At 36.1% G+C, this 18,230-nt stretch overlaps 1 protein-coding gene across 4 annotated transcripts in view; it reads right to left on the minus strand.

The window, feature by feature from the left end:
- Window positions 1-445: 445 nt before the first annotated feature.
- The window catches only part of ANKRD12 (ankyrin repeat domain 12), a 123,754-nt gene continuing 105,969 nt past the window's right edge, over window positions 446-18,230 (minus strand). For 3 of the 4 annotated variants that reach the window (XM_032397857.1, XM_032397858.1, XM_032397859.1), the window contains 4 exons: window positions 10,787-10,885; window positions 8,186-8,329; window positions 5,583-5,678; window positions 2,882-4,959 (listed from right to left, as the gene is read on the minus strand). In XM_032397857.1, coding sequence (XP_032253748.1) covers window positions 4,774-4,959; window positions 5,583-5,678; window positions 8,186-8,329; window positions 10,787-10,885 — 525 coding nt within the window. In that variant the 3' untranslated portion in view covers window positions 2,882-4,773. Of the gene's footprint in view, window positions 4,960-5,582; window positions 5,679-8,185; window positions 8,330-10,786; window positions 10,886-18,230 lie in introns of all 4 variants that reach the window. The other variant, XM_032397856.1, reaches the window with a different exon arrangement.

Here is an 18,230-nt window from a genome sequence, read left to right on the forward strand (position 1 = left end):
GACTAGGTAAAAACAATCAGGACAAACAAATGTATCTGACCGAAGGACTTATATGCAGACTATATAAAGAATTCCTACAAATCAGGAATAAAGACAACCCAATAAAAATGAGCAAAACATTTGAGGACATTTCACAAAATATGTACAAATGGTCAATATGTATATGAAAAGTAATGTTCAATCTCATTAGTCATCAGGGAAATGTAAATTAAAGGCACAAGATCACTACACATCCACCAAAATTGCTAAAACTGAAGACTGACAACACCAAATATTGATGAAGATTCAGAGCAACTGGGTCTCTCATGAGATAGGGGTATAAAAGAGTACAACTACTTTGGAGAACTGTCAGTTTCTAATAAAGCTAAACACACAACGATACTCTCTGACCTAGTACTCTAAAGTATGTACCCAAGAATGAAAGAATATGTCCACAAAAAAGTACTTGCAGATTCACAGCGGTTTTATTCACAACAGCCCCCAAATTGGAAACAATCCAAATGTCTACCAACAAGAGAATGAATAAACAAGTTTGTACAATATAGTACTGCTCATTCATAAAATGGAACATATTACTGATACATGCAACATGGATGAATTTCAAAACCTTATGTTGAGAGAAAGAAGGCAGACACAAGAAAATAGTATATACTGCTTGATTCCATTTAAAAGAAGTTCAAGAACAGGTACAAGTAACATACAGAGATGGGAATCACAGTGGTCGCTTCTGGAATAGGGAGTACTGACTGCAAAGGGGCACGTGGTGGCGGGGAGGGGGGACTAACTTTGGTGATGGAAACAATCACGATTCAGGCAATGGTTAACAGTATATACATTTGTTAGGACTGGCCTTTTTGTTTGCTTAAACTGGATTTAAACCAGTTTTAAAAAAACGGAGAAGGTACTGATAATGAGCTCTTAAGCTGAGTGATGGGCACACAGGTCTTTTTCTTTAATCTGTAAACATATGCCACAAAAGCTTGCTTCATTCTATTAACAGCAAAATTTTCTTCAGAAGTGGGGAAAACGGTGGCTACCTAAAAGCTTTTTATCTGGACTACTCATATTTTGATATGGCATGTAGCTTTTTTTTTTTTAAAGCATTTAAAAAGTCACCGAGTTAAATAAATGTGTTTCATAAATAATCTTAAATTCTGTGTAACTAATGATCTAATAAAACTGAATCCCCATGCAAGCGAAGGTGTTTATCTTTAGGTAAACAATTTTATATGCTATTTTCTCTTATGGAGTTAGGCACATGTATAAAAAATTTACATTACTTGCAGATACTGTGTAGTATTAAACATTTCATCACTGAGAAAAGTCATTCTAGATTTATTTTTCACTGTTTTTATGCTAATACTTGTAATTCTACATGCTTTTTTCACCATATTAAGGGAATTATTTAAACTTTATTTGCCTTTGTTCTAATGAACTCTGGTTTTACTGACTGGAAATACTTTGGGTAACTGCTACTGTGGAGGCTTTGTAACTCCATTTTAGGTACAATGGAGACTACAGTGTCAAGAAAGCCACCAAGAAAATGAATTACAAGATATTTAATCCATTAAACTTCACACAAGCTTTCCCAAAGATCAGTATCTCTTGTATCAATCTTTTTGCCTTAAATGTTTGAAAGGGATTTTTAGAAAAATCATGAAAATGCTCTCTTTAAAATACAAGAAGATAAGACTATCTCATGAGTTTTAAAGTCAATTTCCTCTATATAAAATTTTGGGGGTTTATGTGTCAGGATACCAGAAATAGAATAAAAAACATTGCCAGCTTTCTGGATAACTAAGAAAAATACATATTTAGCACTGCACTCAATTTCTAGAATAAGTGTATAATTATTAAGTCAGTTAAAATGAGCCTCATGGGGTCTTTGCTTGAGATTTTTGTGGTTATGAAGTTTGCAGCATGTCTAACATTTAATATTCATTTTTTGAGACCTCATTACTGAATAGAGTTGAGCTATTCTTCAGAGCTTGTTTCCCCAAAATGAGTATTTCTGTAATTTTGCTACTGCCTAAGTAAACACTGGTGTTTGGCTTAGAGTCACATGGGAGTGGAAAGTAAAAAAACATTTAGCACACATTTCACTCTTATTTTTTTTCTATAAAAATATAACTCTTTATTAAATAACATGCACAAATATCAACTAGTCATTTATTAAACAGATATGATTTAGAACAAGATTTAAAGAAATACAAATCCTTAGGTACAATTTAGTATATCTTGTTCATGATATTTGAATAGTTAAAAAAAAATCACTGATTAAACTAACCATCCTTTATTTCTCTTTCAGAACCCTAAATCTTTTTAGGTATATACCCCATTCCAAGTTTTTTCCTAGCATTTCAGAGCTTTAGAATATCTTTAATATCAAAAGCTCTTAACTACTTATATATAAATTCCACTGAGAAGGCATTCACTTTTCTTTTAAGCTATCCGATTGGCTCTGAGTCACTTTACTAAAGGAAATCTGCAGAAGCAGAATCATGGCAGAGAGGCTCCAGCAACTTGAGGTACCATTGAAGAGGGAGAACTAGGGTTAGTACTTAAAAAGCTGGGACAACTAAAATATGCCAGATTCCTGCTTGCTTGCTTTTTCTCTTCTGCAGCCTGTTCTGTTTGGCCAAACAGTGATTTCCCCTCCTTTTCCAGTTGGACCCTCAGAACAAAATGCTGTATAAATTTACCCCTCTCATATTTTTCTATGACTCCAATGTTCAATAATCTGGTTTTTTATCTTTAGGCAAAAGTATAAACAAAATTTGCATTGAGTTTTTCCATATTAAAAAGTATTGCTTTTATAAATTAGCTTTTAATGTTCCCAGCCTTAATAAACTTAACTTCAACAAAACCAGTGCTTCAAAATCTACCCTGCCTTTCTTGGCCCCATTTATCCAATAAAAAAGGCCCAAGTCTCTCATCTAAATTTCTAAAGAACACTACATCCAACCTTTATAATAAAGTCCTTGCACTGTGTATCTTTTACACGTGCTGCTTTATTGCGCATGCCAAGTACAGTATGAATTAAAATATAAATTGACGTAAAAATTCAAAAATCCCTAAGCTTAATATATACCTTTGCACTCCAAAACTTCGATTTTTACATTCTCTCCCATTAGCTGGGATGTCCAACTTGCTTGCTGCATTTAAGTCACTTTATTCCTCATATATTCTTTTTAGTTTTCTCTATCAGAATAAAAAATATCCAGCATTATTTTATAATTCAAGAAAGTACTGTGGAAAGTTCTATAAATTTTATCTCATATACTTATGTTCAATTTTACATATAACCTAATTTTCCTTTCAAAAATGTTTAATAAGTTTAGCAGATTTCAGACCTGAAATATTCCTGAATATTTAATCTACTTCATGTTATAGGAGAAACTGGATTTTTTCTAAGTATATTGCTAATTATTTTATTAAAAACAGCATACCAAATCTTAATTATAAAATTCTGAAAATTATGTTTTGCATCTTGATACAAGGAAAAAATACAACATATTAATCAATTTTCCATAAATATTGAAGATTGATCAGAATATGCCTGTTTCTTGTACTTATTTTGACTACCGAATATCTCTTTTTTGATTTCAGTACTCAGTTTGTATTTTAAAAGTGCAAAGGTTATTAAGCTTAAAACATTATATTTAAGCAATGTAAAAAAGTTTTACAATGATTTAACATGACCAATAAAATTTATTAAACATATTTACATATATTCACAGATTCTTTCATACTTGAGTATTAAAATAGACATTTACAATTTCAGAATTTTCATTCAAAGGCATTTTGGGAGAGGGGAATAGGTTCCACTGTGAGATGAAAAAAAGAGCTGTTTCTTTGCATGACTAATTCTAAATAATGTGTCCAACATAGTGAGTCACAGGAACTATCCCAGGAGACTGGCATGAAACACCCTACACTACTTTAGGCATCGCTTATGGAGAGAGTTAAATTATAGGAAACATGCAATACAACTAAGTCACAACCTTTACAGTTATGGTGATGAAAACAAGCTAACTCAAACACATGCATGCCTTATTTAAAAGTTTTGCTACCTGAACACATTACTAGTACACTCCATACAAACTACAACTTTGGTCCAATAAAACATTAGACACAACAGCTTTACAATTATTTCTTTGTACATGTTTTGACTACCAATCCCTTTGTATACATTTTGACCATTAATTACAAGATTTACATCTGCACAATATGTATAAAATAAGTTATTAAAAAGGAAGACAATATTAAAACTTTTGAAAAGAAAACTGTACAATTAATTTACAGATAAAATAAACTGAAGAAATTTTGTGCCAAGTTTTTCTTCCACATTAGAAACCATTTGGTAGGAATTGAACCTTTTAGTTTACCAGTATATTTTAATGAAACTTGAAAGATTTGAACACTAGTGGTTATCTTGTTACTTAAGAGTGCTAACAACTTCCAGTGCTGTTAGCAGATTCTCAGCTTTTAAAATATCTACCACAGTCTGCCAACATGCTCTAATGCAATAGTTACCTCTCACCAATATAAATAATAGATTTCAGTTAGAAACTGTTTGGATCTAGGATCCAAAATAATTCTCTTTTCATTTTTCATAAAATGACAGTGTTTACTACATAACCAACTTTAGTCAAACTTTACTAACAACTGTAAAGGCATAATATCAGCATTTTTCTCAAAAGGCAGTGTTCCACAGTTTAATACTCTTGAGCCACATGAGTTTTAAGACGACACCATCGGAAGGAATGGCTGCTATATAGGAGTCAATTCAAAGTCATCATTAACATCAACGAGGGGAACATAAAACTCCTGGATTTCATAAATGCTGATAGATTTATAGGTGGCAGGATCAAGTTCCTGGAGTTTGAGCTGCCATTCTAATCTCTGGACGGCATTTAAAGCTGCAGCTTCATGTTGTTGCCTCATTAAAAGACAGGTCTATTGAGAAGAAGAGAAGAGTTAATTGATTTTTCTGTTAAATCTGCTTTAAAAATTAATCTCATCCATAGTTTCTTTAGTGATTAAGTTTTTGAATTACACACCCATTTCTGCTTTACCCTGTCTGTATCTATATGACAACTATTTCTGGATCTGCAACTTCACCACTGTCTGACCTCACAGACTTTAATTTGAAACTGCTCTTTCAAATAATGAGATTTCAAATTATCAAAAGAATCACAAACATCTAAGAAGTGATTTTTGAAACGATTTAAAATCTCAAACCAAATAATTTCCCTTATGAATTATTTGCAGTATATATTCTTTCCTTATTGCTCCTCCCCATTCTTTCATATGTCAGAACTATGACCAGACTTGGATACTGGACAGTAAGCATAAAGATCCCCATCAGAAACTGCTTCTTCTCTGATAGTTTCATCTTTCATTCTACACTGGTCTTGAAAAATGGACTTGTGCTCTTTATTTTCCTTTACTTTCCAACTGTAGGCGGCATGAGGATGCATGACTAATGGCTATCTCCTTTCCTAGTCACTCCTAACAGAGCTGCACTTTCTGTTTAAGAGGGAAGCATCCATTTAAACTGAACTTCTAAACATACATACCTTTAGTTTGTCAAATTTATCATCCACATCTTGTAACCAAGACATGAACTGTCTTGCATTAAAGCGATCCCTCACAGAAGTTTTACTGTCATCAGACTGAAAGAGAACATTGAAAGTAGCTGAATACTATGCAATTTAATAACCCACTTTAAAACCTATATGCCATTATATCTTTTTATGGTATGATGGAATGATGGAAAGAACGATGGAAACATTTTGAAAAAGGATAAAAATACAATTTTTTATGCCTACAACTTTATTAAAAGTAAAATTGATTTTGTATCTCATTTTAATGTTAATGTTTACCATATGTAGGGAGAAAAAGTGTTAAGGTGGGCTACAGGACTTTTAGGCCAACGTTTTTTTCAGGACCAGTATTTTGGAGTGATCATAAAGAAATTCTGTATCAACTCTTAAGAATACCAGTTTTGGAATGAAAACAGGCTGTATTCAAATGCCAGCTTTGTGTCTTACTATGTGATCTTGAACTAATTATGTACTTTCTCAATTTTCCATTCTGTAAAGTGGGATGAATACCTTCTAATCTTGTTTTGAGAATTAAGTCTCTGAAGTCCTCATCAGAATGCTTGGGTATACAGGCAGCACTCACTCCAAGAAACGTGTGCTGTAATTACTACTACTACTATTACCACCAGTGCCATCAAAGTGCCATCCAGGCATCATGTAGATGCTCACATTTTTAGCTGTTATCACTTCCTCCTTGGTCCTCCATAAGATGTTTTGAGTATTTAAAATTTTATTATTGAATCTTTTTAATATTACAAGTTTATTTTGAAAAGGAAGAGGTCTGATGAGAAAGTAGGCTAATGGATGACCCAAGCCCTTAGCCAGGAAAGGTAGATTTTCCTTTTCCTTAAATTCCTTGGAGGCTATTCTCATTGGAGCCTGCTACTCAGTTGAGAGACCAGTGTCTACTCTAAAGCCAGAGTCAAAGGATGGGTAAGAGTTCCACAGTTTTCCTCAAGAGAAGGATTAAGTTCTTCCGTCCTTTAATTATTAGGCCGATCATGGCCTAATCTTCTTTCAGTCTCTGACTTGGGGATCATTCTAAGGGCTTACTGGGAAACCGCACTTATTTTTGATGTTCTCCTTATAATCTATCTGGGGCAATAGATGCTCATCAGAAATTTCATCATGTGGTGGTCCAGTGGCTTTCCGTCTCGATTTCCAGTTCTGCTATGGATTGGTTTTTATTTTTACATGTCTTTTGTCATTTCAGGGAGTTTTGGAAGGAAGACAAAATAAAAAGGTATGTATACCCAACCACTGTGAACCAGAATTCTTCAAGAGACTTTCCTTGTAGCTTGATTTATATTGTTCTCAAATTGATTTCATTACTCTATAATTGCACAGAACTTGAAAAGATCTCAAGATATTACACTGTCTAGTCCAGCCTTTAGTTAAACTGTTCATTTCCATTATTAAAAACCATTCATTCTTCCCTTTAAATTCTTTAAAGCTGAGAATTATGTAAATTCCCTCAGTGGCCTTTCCAGTGTTTATTTCCTTAGAGTCAAAGAGTTCTTTCTTAAGATCCAATTATTATTATTAATATTTTAGAGAGAGAGTATGCATGCAAATGTGGTGGAGGGGAAGAGGAAGAGGGAGAGAGAATCTTAAGCAGACTCCGTGCCCAGCTCGTGGAGCCCAGTGCGGGGCTTTATCTCATTACCCTGAGATCATGACCTGAGTCGAAATCAAGAGAGTCAGATGCTCAACGGACTGAACCACCCAGGCTCCCCCTGCCCAATTATTCTTCTTCTTAATAGCCTTTTCAAATATCTCTGAATACTTTCATTTGGGTAAAACAGTTGGTGACTTAAGAAAGTTTGAAATATACTGATCTAATTTAATCTTTTTTTTAAAGGGGAGAAAAATAAAGCCCAGAGAGAACTAAGTAATTTTCTCTGTAATACACCCTATATCCTTTGTGTTTCTAGTCTGACTTAAAACAGCATTTCCTAGTATTTTTGTGTGATAATCCTTCATTGTCCATGCTTATACTCTTTAAGCATTATATTCTCTCTATGACCAATGAATTTCATTCTGGTTTGTGAGGCACAAGAAATTCTGACAACTGATATATCTGGTTCTGAATTTATATAATTTCTATGTGGCAGTAAACTTTATTCAAGACATAGCTACAGTTTTTTTTTTTTCCCCCACAACTGTATTTCTTTATTCCAGCCATATCCAAGATCAAAACAAACGCCTGGCCCTATTTTAGCACCACCACAATCTAGAGGTTCAATCTGCCTGTAGTGTTTTCCAGCTTACAGTTGCTTTCCAGTTGCTTGAAGGTACAAACATCCACTTTAGAAACAAATTACAAATTATGTAAAAGGGCAATATCCTGAACACATACTGGTTTTGTAAATATCAGCTTTTATAATATAAGCCTAATGTTTAGAGGATTTTAGAAAAAAGATCAAGTGATCTAGAAGTACTTTATTCTGCACAAGAATTGTTTTTCTCTTTTGAGTTTTACTGATTGCTGAATTCAAGTTTCTTCTATGGAAATAGGTTACAAAAGCACCCAAGTTGTATTCAGGAACATTTTAACTGTATCAGTGGCACTTTACCTGAGCGTCCAGTGGCACACTGTACACTTCTGCGTCCAGTAACACAGTGCACGCGCTAAATGGCAGTGTTTGATTTGCCAATGTTCTTGCAGCTCTGTAATGAACTCGTAGAACTTCCTGTTCATTGGATACAATGAGTTTTTCCTAGTTGAACCAAGAATGGAAAAAAAAAAAACCGTAATACTTCAATCACCTGTTTTTTTCAAATAACTTAAAATGTACTGAAGAACCTGAATTTCAGAGTTTTTTCTTTTTTAAAAGATTTTATTTATTAGAGACAGAATAAGCATGATGGGGGGAGGCGCAGAGGGAGAGGGACAAGCAGACTCCCCACCGAGCAGAGATCCCAACACGGGGCTCGATCCCAGGACCCCAATATCATGACCTGAGCCGAAGGCAGACACTTAACCGACTGAGCCACCCAGGTGCCCCTCAGATAAGTTTTTTCTTCACACAAAGCTTGAGGGATTTGAGAACTCGAAGTGTTCTAAAAGTGTAAGTAAATGTTCTTTCCAAAAGTGGCAGGCTTTTTAAAAAAATTAACTTTTCAAGTGTACAATGGTGGCTTTTAGTATGTTCACCAAGATGTTCAACCATCACCACTAATTTCAGAACATTTTCATCACCCCAAAAAGAATATCTATCACCAGTCATGCCCCATATACCTCCTCTTCACCTGGCAACCACTACTCTACTTTTTATTTCTATGGATTTACCTACTCTGAACCTTTTCTTACAAATGGATCCATGGAACATGTGGTATTTTGTAACTGGCTTCTTTCATGTCACATGTTTTCAAGGTTCATCTGTGTTGCAGCATGCATCAGTACTTCACCCCTTTTTATGGCTGAATAATATTCCACCATATAAATACACATTTTATTTATCCATTCATCAGTTGATGGTCTTTTGGGTTGTTTCTAGCTTTGTGCTATCATGAATAATGCTGCTATGAACATTCATGCTCAAGTTTTTGCTTGGATGCATATTTTCTGTTTCTCTTAGGTAAATAACTAGGAGTGGAGCTACTAGGTCATATGGTAGTTCTGTGTTTAACCTGGTGAGAAACTGCTGAGTTGTTAACAGCAGTTGTATCATTTTTCATTTCCATCAGCAATGTATGAGGGTTCCAATTTTTTCACATCCTTGCCAACACTTGTTATTATCTTTTAATTATAGCCTTTCTAATGGGTGTGAAGTGGTGTGCCATGGTGGTGGAAGCTTCTGTTTTATAATGAATATTTTCATGGAAACAAACACTTTACTTTGATGCTGATTTTAAACCTCTGACAATCGCAGTATAATCCTGTCTTAAAATGTGTTAACTGGGGTGCAATACTTCCAATTATGTAATATGCAAACTCACCCTATCATAAAGTTTATGAAATCATCTAGGCAATCCTCTGCATTTAGCAGACTGAGAATTCCTAGGGTGTAGCTACAGATCCCAACCCATGGTGATACTGGTTACAGACTTGTGTCATCTGGTGGTAACTGTCTTCTTTGGCTTAAACATCAGTGGGGACAACCCTGGGGCCTGTGGCTGGTTAGAACTTCAAGGACATAGGTAGTGAGTCCAGGAATCCTTCCATTATAAGATGTCCATCATTTTGTTGGTTCTGTCAGGCAGGCTGAGCTGAGAAAATATTAAAGATCTGGCTGGTCTCCTTCCCACCACATTCCCTAGTCTCTCTCGACTTGACAAGAACTTTATCCTTCCCCTACTGGAGCACGGAGGCCTCATTATATCCAAACACGTATTACTGTAGAGTTTTACTGTATTTATAATTTAATGAAAACACAAAGAAACACAGTCCTATTTAATCTCTTTTAAATTTTATGTGACAAATGATACTCAAAAGAAAAGAGGTAAGTTTAACACTTATGATTTATTAAGTACAAGTTTGAGGTGGGACTTTAAATGATAAAATATCCAAAAAACTGACCAGATACTAAGAAAAAATAACTAGAAGTTTTCCTAAAAGATTGGCCATAGTCATGTAGAGATTAAGAGCAATAACCAAAAATCCCTTAACACTACATGAGAAAGAAATATATTATTTAAGTCAGACTCCCTCCCCTAAAATAACTAACAGAGTTATGCTGCTTAAGTGACAGCGTAAATATTGCACTTTAGGTCACCATTCTTAATATTATGTCTTTGCACTTCTAGAACACAGCTTCTCAAACAATGTCTTCTGAGAATGGGTTATTAGTTCTTGGAGAGGCAGAGTGGGCATGAGCTAGAAATCCAACTGTCTAGGAATTCACCGTTTTAGTTCCACAAATTCAGCAAATGCTAACAAGAAACTAATTATTATAGAGATTTTTATACATCAAAAATACACTCAGCATGAACTGTAACATAGGGACAGCTACCCTAAAACAGGCTTAAAAATTCCCTAACTACACAGGTACAAGATAACAAAATCAAAGCATTTCCCAAAATGGTTCTAAACAAGGAAAATCCCCTAAGAGAGTTATATGTGTGTGTGTGTGTGTGTATAAAATATATACATATATACATAAAATATAATGTAGGTCATTATAATCTATTGTTAAAATAGAGTAATTTTTAGCATAAATTTAAGCACTTCTTACCCTTTCAATACTGTGTTGCAAACGTAGTTTCATTCTTACAACTTCCTGTTGCCGAAAAAGCTCTTTAAGTGGATCTGACAGGGAAGGTGGTGGTGTAATCTAATTTTTAAAAAAACATATTAGTTAAAAATACTAGTTTTTATTTACAATGGGCTATTCCTAATTTTTTAAAAAGTTTTATTTATTTAAGTAATCTCTACACCCAACAAGTGGCTCAAAATCGTGACCTCGAGATCCAGAGGCGGATGCTCTTCTGACTGAGCCAGCTGGGCAAATGGGCTATTCTTATAAAATTAAACCTTTTAGTCCATTACTTAATGAAAACATAAATTATGATGTACTCTGAATTAGATAATACAGTAACAATTATACAACTTGTTCTCAATTTCAACAGTCTGAAACACAGCAGAGCATACCAATAAACTCCGATGTTTTAATTCTGAGGCCACAGCAAGTTTCAAAGAGCAAATAAGAAGGCCTAAGGACTAAGGAGTTCCTTATTACAAAGATACATTTTAGAGCATCAGTAAGTGACAGCTCATATACTGAGGAAGGGTCCACAAAAACAGAAAAACACCAAGCAAACAGTCCTAAAGGTTATAGCAGTCTGAGTCTTAGTGTAGTAAACATGAAGTCTCTTTGTAGACAGGATACAAATCAAATGCTAAAGTGCTGAGTTTTACATTTACTGAATTAAGTCTTTTATAAAAAGATGGAATTATCCTCTAATAGATTTGTAGTTTTCAAACTTCTTTATTACAGGTGATAACCCATTTTGTCTTTCCATACCCCAAAAATCTTACGGTTGGTTCATCTCTAATTTGATTATTACAGTGGACTGCTTTCTGGTAGATGCTGGAGGTAAAGGAAGAAGATGCCATCTATGCACTGCTCTACAGTTAATATAGAGGTATCTATGATCCCTTAATATTCTCCCTCTACCCCTTGGAATATCTATATTCCTCCCTCCACCCCCAACTAGCTTCTAACTACTGTCAGCATTTGGGGCAAAGTAAGGTATCTCAGTATGTTTTGGCACCATAGAATAACAGTTGACTCTTCTGATTCTTCAGACGGTGGGACAAGCAGATTCTACGTACTTCTTGACGTGGGGCTAAAGGAATTATATACCATATATGAAAAGCTCTAGCCATAGAATCAAACCTGGATCTCATCAGGACTCTATACTTATGATCAGTAAACAGTTTTCAGGAATTACGGGGGACTGAAAAAGATGTTAAATAACATCACAAGGATTCACTCAGTTGAATCAATGTAGAAAATTCTACAGGACAAGTAACTTATTGGGGCGGATTATTTTTCAGGCCTCTAACTTCAGTAATACAATTGTTAGATGTCTGTGCCTTATAAATGTCTTTAAATTAGTAAGAGTAACAGTGAAGTTTAATGCTACTGTGTTTTAAAGTTTTCCAAAATCATAAAGGCCACCTTTATGCCCAGAGAAGAGTATCTACTCCTTTGGGCCTGGGGTGTCAGAGAAAGCTTCTTGGAGAGGGTGATACCTGAGGTTACATCTTAAAGGAAGAGCCAGAATCATGAGTTAAGAGAAATGAGTTCTGGGGAAAAAAGAAGGGAAAGAAGAGAGGGAGGTAATTCACAGAAAAGAGGACAGTGTGATCAAGTGCACAAAACAAAGAGACAGGACGGTGCCTGGACACAACTACAAGTTGAATTCCTGGGACATCAACTTTGAGGGAAAGAATGGTAGGACATGAAGATGGGGAGAGCAGCAGGGGCAAAAAATAAAGGTTGTAGTCTATTCTGTAAACCAGCTTTTCTTTCTTTTCTTTTTTTAGACTAGCTTTATTTTTATTTTTCTAAACATTTTATTTATTTGACAGAGAGAGGGAGAGATAGCGAGCGAGAGAGAGAGCACAAGCAGGGGGTGCGGCAGGCAGAGGCAGAGGGAGAAGCAGGCTCCCTGCTGAGCAAGGAGCCCAATGTGGGGCTCGATCCCAGGACCCCGGGATCATGACCTGAGTCAAAGACAGACGCTTAACCAACTGAGTCACCCAGGCACCCCTAGCTTTCTTAAAGTGTGTTCCACAGAACACTGGGCTCATAAAGATGACTTGCAGGAAATGGTTCCAAGAATGAGTAAGTTTGGGAAACATTGTACATATACACTTACCTAGGTGTCTCACAATTAACAAATTAAACAATGGTTCTGAGAAGTTCTGCAGTGAAGAAAGAAACCTTATTCTTAGATTAATGGTGTTTCATTTCCCAAACATATTTGAGCATGAGCCCTCCCCACCTTGCCCCACCATCCTCCCCATGTGTTTAATTACACGCTGTGGGACAGGTATTATGCATAACACATTAGGGTAAATTTTGTATGTGGTGGGAAACCACTGAAAGATCTTACAGCTCACTGCTGTGTCTGCAGAACAGATAATTAGGAAGACAAGACTACAGGCAAGAAATTAAGGAAGCAAAATCACTGTGACCCTGGTATGAGGAGGAGGGAAAGGAAGGGAAGGGGTCTAAAAATACAGTGATTAAAGATAAAAGAGAGGGAGCAGCTGAGGAGGACTTGTGGGTCCTTTAGCATGAGGACCAAATGGCTGGTAAAAGATAATCCAGGAGTGGAGAGGGGACAGGAGAAAAGAGAAATAGGATTTTGGGTTAAGTTCAGTGCTGACATGTTAATTCTGTGGAGCTCATAGACATTCAAGTGGAGCTATATCCATTTAGAAAAAAAGAAGTTGAGAGAGGTTTGGGCAGAATACATAAATTTGGAAATTTGAAACATCTATCAATGTATAGAGAAATGGTAAAACCACCAAAAAGGAATATATGGAGACTTTCTGAGGAAACTTTCCCTTTCTTGTTTTCCCCATCTATCTTTAAGTAAACCACGTTTGGAGATTTTGTCTTTTAAGATCCGTGAGTCCCAAGAGTCTCTAGAATAGAAAATCTCTTGACAGCTTCCCTTGGATGTTCTTCCTTCCTGTCATCCATTCTTAGCATCCCCCTGTAGGGACTCTGTCTGCTGGTACTCGTGACCACAGTAGATACCAGGATGTGACAAGTCTTTTTCTTTTATCCTCCCCCTGTTCATTTGCCTTTTGGGAACCTGAGCTACAGTTTTATTTTTCTTCCTTTGACTTCCTCTGGAAAAACAGCAGCATTGTTTAAATCATGAGAAAAATATCTGCTAGAAGAACAAACACTTAAATTGACTTTGGAGATGTTTCACTACATTTCTAACAGGTTCTATAAATAGATCACACAAATGTGGAGAGATTAATTCAATAAAATGACAATTAGCTGACAGAGGAAACAAATGGATAAAATCATATTGGAAACTATTAAAAATAATGTAGTGTAAAAGTGATTTTTGTTATTGTGGTTTTTCATTCCTTTTTGAAACGAAGTGTTGAACAAATGAGCTTCAGTCCAGTAAGCTCAAAAGCACAGCCTTTTATGAGCAAAAGGTGGGGGTTTGCATATTAGCTCTAATAAATATGAATCTTAAAGTTATTTTGAGCTGGATGAAATAATGATAACCTTACATCTATACAATATTTTAACGTTTTTAATGGGTTATGGCATATACTATTTCAACCTGCTTTGAGGTAGAGTTGGTATTATTGTTTTATGGATGTGAAAATTAAGAATCAGAGGACTTATTTAAGATCACACAGCTGGTTTGTAGAAAAATCCAGACAAACTTATGTATACTACCTGGAAACTACTGCTCTTTCTACTATACTGTGCTGTGTGTTTCTTTAATAATGCTCATTAAAAACAAACAAAAAACTCCCTGCTACACTCAGAAAAAATTCTCAGCTCCAGTTATAGCTTTCTGAAACAATATTTGATATAACTAAATTCTGATTTAATCGAAGCTATATCTCCAGGATTCAAGGGAATTAAACTTGTATTATATCACCTTTGAAGGAATAAGAAAAGGTAATCATAAACACAAGCACACACAAGCCCACATAACATATATACAAATGTGTGTGTCATACTATATATGCATCTCTCAATAGGTAGCGCTAAAAAGGCAACCTACTATGGTTTATTAGAATTGTTTTTAGTGAAACAGCTTGTACAAAGTTTAACTTAAATGGGTTCTTCATAATTTTACCTATATTTTTCAAGCCTATGATACAACATACTTCAATTAAAATTTCTTACCCTTTAAGGGGAAACAAAGGAAACAAGAAAACTATTAGCTTTATATTCTTTAAGTTATTAACAAATTACTTTGCTGAAAGAATTTGAAGAAACATCAAATTTACTTATTTACAACTCTATTCTTTTAAATCTACTATTACTGCTTATTAGTAGTAGAGTAATGGCAAAATCCCTGTCTTTTAAGATTTAAAGGGCACTAGCAACAGATATATTCTGTGGATGTGGGACTAAAGAACCATCTTTCCTCTAACTTTTTGATCTTCTCTGAACTAGGCTTTGAAAAAAGAACATGTACAAAGGCATGATGTGAAACAGTACAGAATAGCCTGGGAAAGCATCAGATACAGTAATAGGGTAGTAACTACAGCCAAGCCTAGAGAAGTGTGGGAGGACCTGTAGACAATGATGGGAACTTTTTCTATAGAAAACTGGGAGTCTCTAAAGATGTTTAGCCAGGTAGTCACAGAATCAGATCTGACTTATATTAGGCACCTAGACAGTAAGAAGGCTAGCGTGACAGAACAGTTTAGAATAGAACCTATGGCAGCTGTTCAGAAGAATGCCTGTTTTGCTGGTTTCTGATATCCAGTGAGCACAATGCTTAGCACATGCTTATGAATTATTTGTCATGGTTATGAATTATTTGTTTACACAATACTTTGACTATTTGATTATGCAATATTCACATGTGAATGAATAATCTATGGAGCTAATGTGGTCCGTACACAGCAGTGGTAAGAGAGAAAGGGGAAAGGAAGTGAGATGAATGAACATGACTTAGTGACTGATGTGATGGGAAGGCAGAGGGGAAGAGATGGAGGTTGAATTTGGGGTTCCTAGCCTGGGAAATTAGCAGATAATGACAGTACCTAAATCAGAGGGCAAAAAGAGCACTTTTGAGATAGGATAAATGGGTTTGGTATTGGACCTGATAATTATATATTGTGGGACACTCAGGTGATGTTCAGAAGCAGCTAGAAATACATGGAAATCAGTAGTGTATTCACAGCTGAAGATAAATTTGGGACTCATTCTATGAGAGATAAATAGTGTCCTAGCCTTTAATCAGATTATGAGCAGACATGTGAGCAGTTAACTATGATATCATAGCGAAGGTATGAGGAAGACACAAACAATTCTGCTTTGACAAGATTTTGCACAGAGGTGACAACACAGTTGGAACAAAGGCACGGAAGAGGATAGAAGGGAAGAGGATAGAAAAGGAAGCCTGGCAAGAACAGTATTTCAGGTAGAAGGAACAGCACTAAGTACCAAAAGTAGTGAACAAGAGATTTCTGTTGAAGAGTGAGTTAAATATTGGCTGCATTATTGGGTGAGTTTGGAAGTCGTGAGAAAATAAAGCTGGAGGGGTAGGGTAGATTGGGGTCAGATTATAAAATGAATGGTTATGGTAAAATTAGATGTAGATTTTAAGCTGTAGGTAATGGGAAGCCAGCTAATCACAGCTAAGATGTTTAAGTAGGGAAATAGTTTTTTATTGTTCTTTTTTTTTTTTTAAAGTTTCATTATTTAAGCAATCTCTAAACCAACGTGGGGCTCGAACTCATGACCCTGAGATCAAGAGTCACATGCTCTTCTGACTTGAGCCAGCCAGCCAGGCGCCCCTTTACTGTTTTAAAAAGGATATATATTTCACAACAAAAGAGAATGCTTCTGCAGAAAGAGAGTAGGAAAAAAAGATGTGACAAAGTTGCTGCAATGTTCTAAGTGAGAGATGATGATGAGGGCCCTAAAACAGGGTGGTGGTAGAAGGTACAGTTAATGGAGAGAGTTCTAAGGTAGAATGGTTACTGGTTTCATCACTAATAAATAAAGATTTGTTTCTGAGAGAGTGAGAGATAAATCATTTCTTTCGGTCTTTGGGAGTCTGAGGCTGGACTGGATACTTGGCGCATGGTTAGACTCCTCCTTCAGGAATGAGGCACTCAATCCCCAGCTCCTAGGAGTGTTGGAGGCTGAAAGCTCTCACTGGAGTTCCTCTCAAGGAACTGGCAATGGGAACACTGGAAGGGAAGACAGTTGGTATGCCCAAGGTCATGTTCCCTCCCTGGAGGCAGGCTACCTGTCAGAAGGGCCACCCCAATCCAGAGCTCCTGTGGGTTCAGATGAAATGAGTGCTGCAACTATATTTGACTTCTCGCTCTGCTGAACTGTGGTTCCTTCACACGGTTACAGGTACTGTTCCTGACAACACTCACCAAGAAGCTTCTTGCACACAATCTCAGGGTTCACTTCCTAGGGAACTAAACCTATGACCGGTATCTGCAGATCATTTAGGTGATGCTGCCCAGGAGGCACCTACAGCTGATTGTGGTGGTCAACAGAGATGACATGGCTAGGTAAGAATTTTGGGGGACTAAACTGGCATATGGAAGAGTACTGAAACCACAGGAATAGCCAAGACCACAATGACAAAGAGTTGACTGAAGATTTGATTCCTAGAGAACTCTGATGCTTAAAGGGTGGGTAGAAGAGTCATTAAAAGAGAGAGAAAAAGATAAGTCACTGAGGCAAGGGAACCAGAAGAGAGTACCATCATGAAACCAACGAGGGGCAAATTTTATGAACAAGACAGTTACAATGTCAAATGTGACGAAAATCAAGTAGAAAGAAAAAGAGGCCAACAAATCTGGCATTACAAACTCACTGGTGATCTGTGCCGGTGCATATGGTTTAAGGGATGAACAGAGAAAACATCAGGTATAGGCTACTCTTCAAGAGTGCAGTGGTAAAGGAAAGACAGAGGGAGATCTTGACAAACGGCACAGTCACGGGGTAACTTTTTTCTCCCCAGGATGAAGGAGAACCAAATCACTGGTGCTTAATGACTCCAGTCTGTCAATAGGTGTGTTCGGAGTGGGTGGATAAAGGCCAATAGAGAGAGAAAATTAAAAATATACCAGCAAGAAGTGGCTCTACAGAGGAAAGTTCCAGAGAAGACTGTTTCAGAAGCACATGTAAATGAGTTACCTTTCAAAGAAATAAAAGCATACCTCTTTTGGGATGAAAGGAAAAGCAGGTGAGGAAAAAGAAAATACTGTAGACCAGTGCTGATCGGTAAGGTAGCCACTAGCCACACATGGCTATTGAACACTTACTGAAAATGTGAGCCACACTTAGTTTGAACTGAGATGTACTATTACGTACAACAGATTTCCAATACTTGGTACTATATATATATATATATATATAACATGTCTCATCCATAAATAATTTCTCTACACGGATATATTTTGAAATAGGATTTTCAATA

Source organism: Phoca vitulina, unplaced genomic scaffold, assembly GCF_004348235.1.
Source record: "Phoca vitulina isolate PV1807 unplaced genomic scaffold, GSC_HSeal_1.0 scaffold105, whole genome shotgun sequence".
NCBI lineage: Eukaryota > Metazoa > Chordata > Mammalia > Carnivora > Phocidae > Phoca > Phoca vitulina.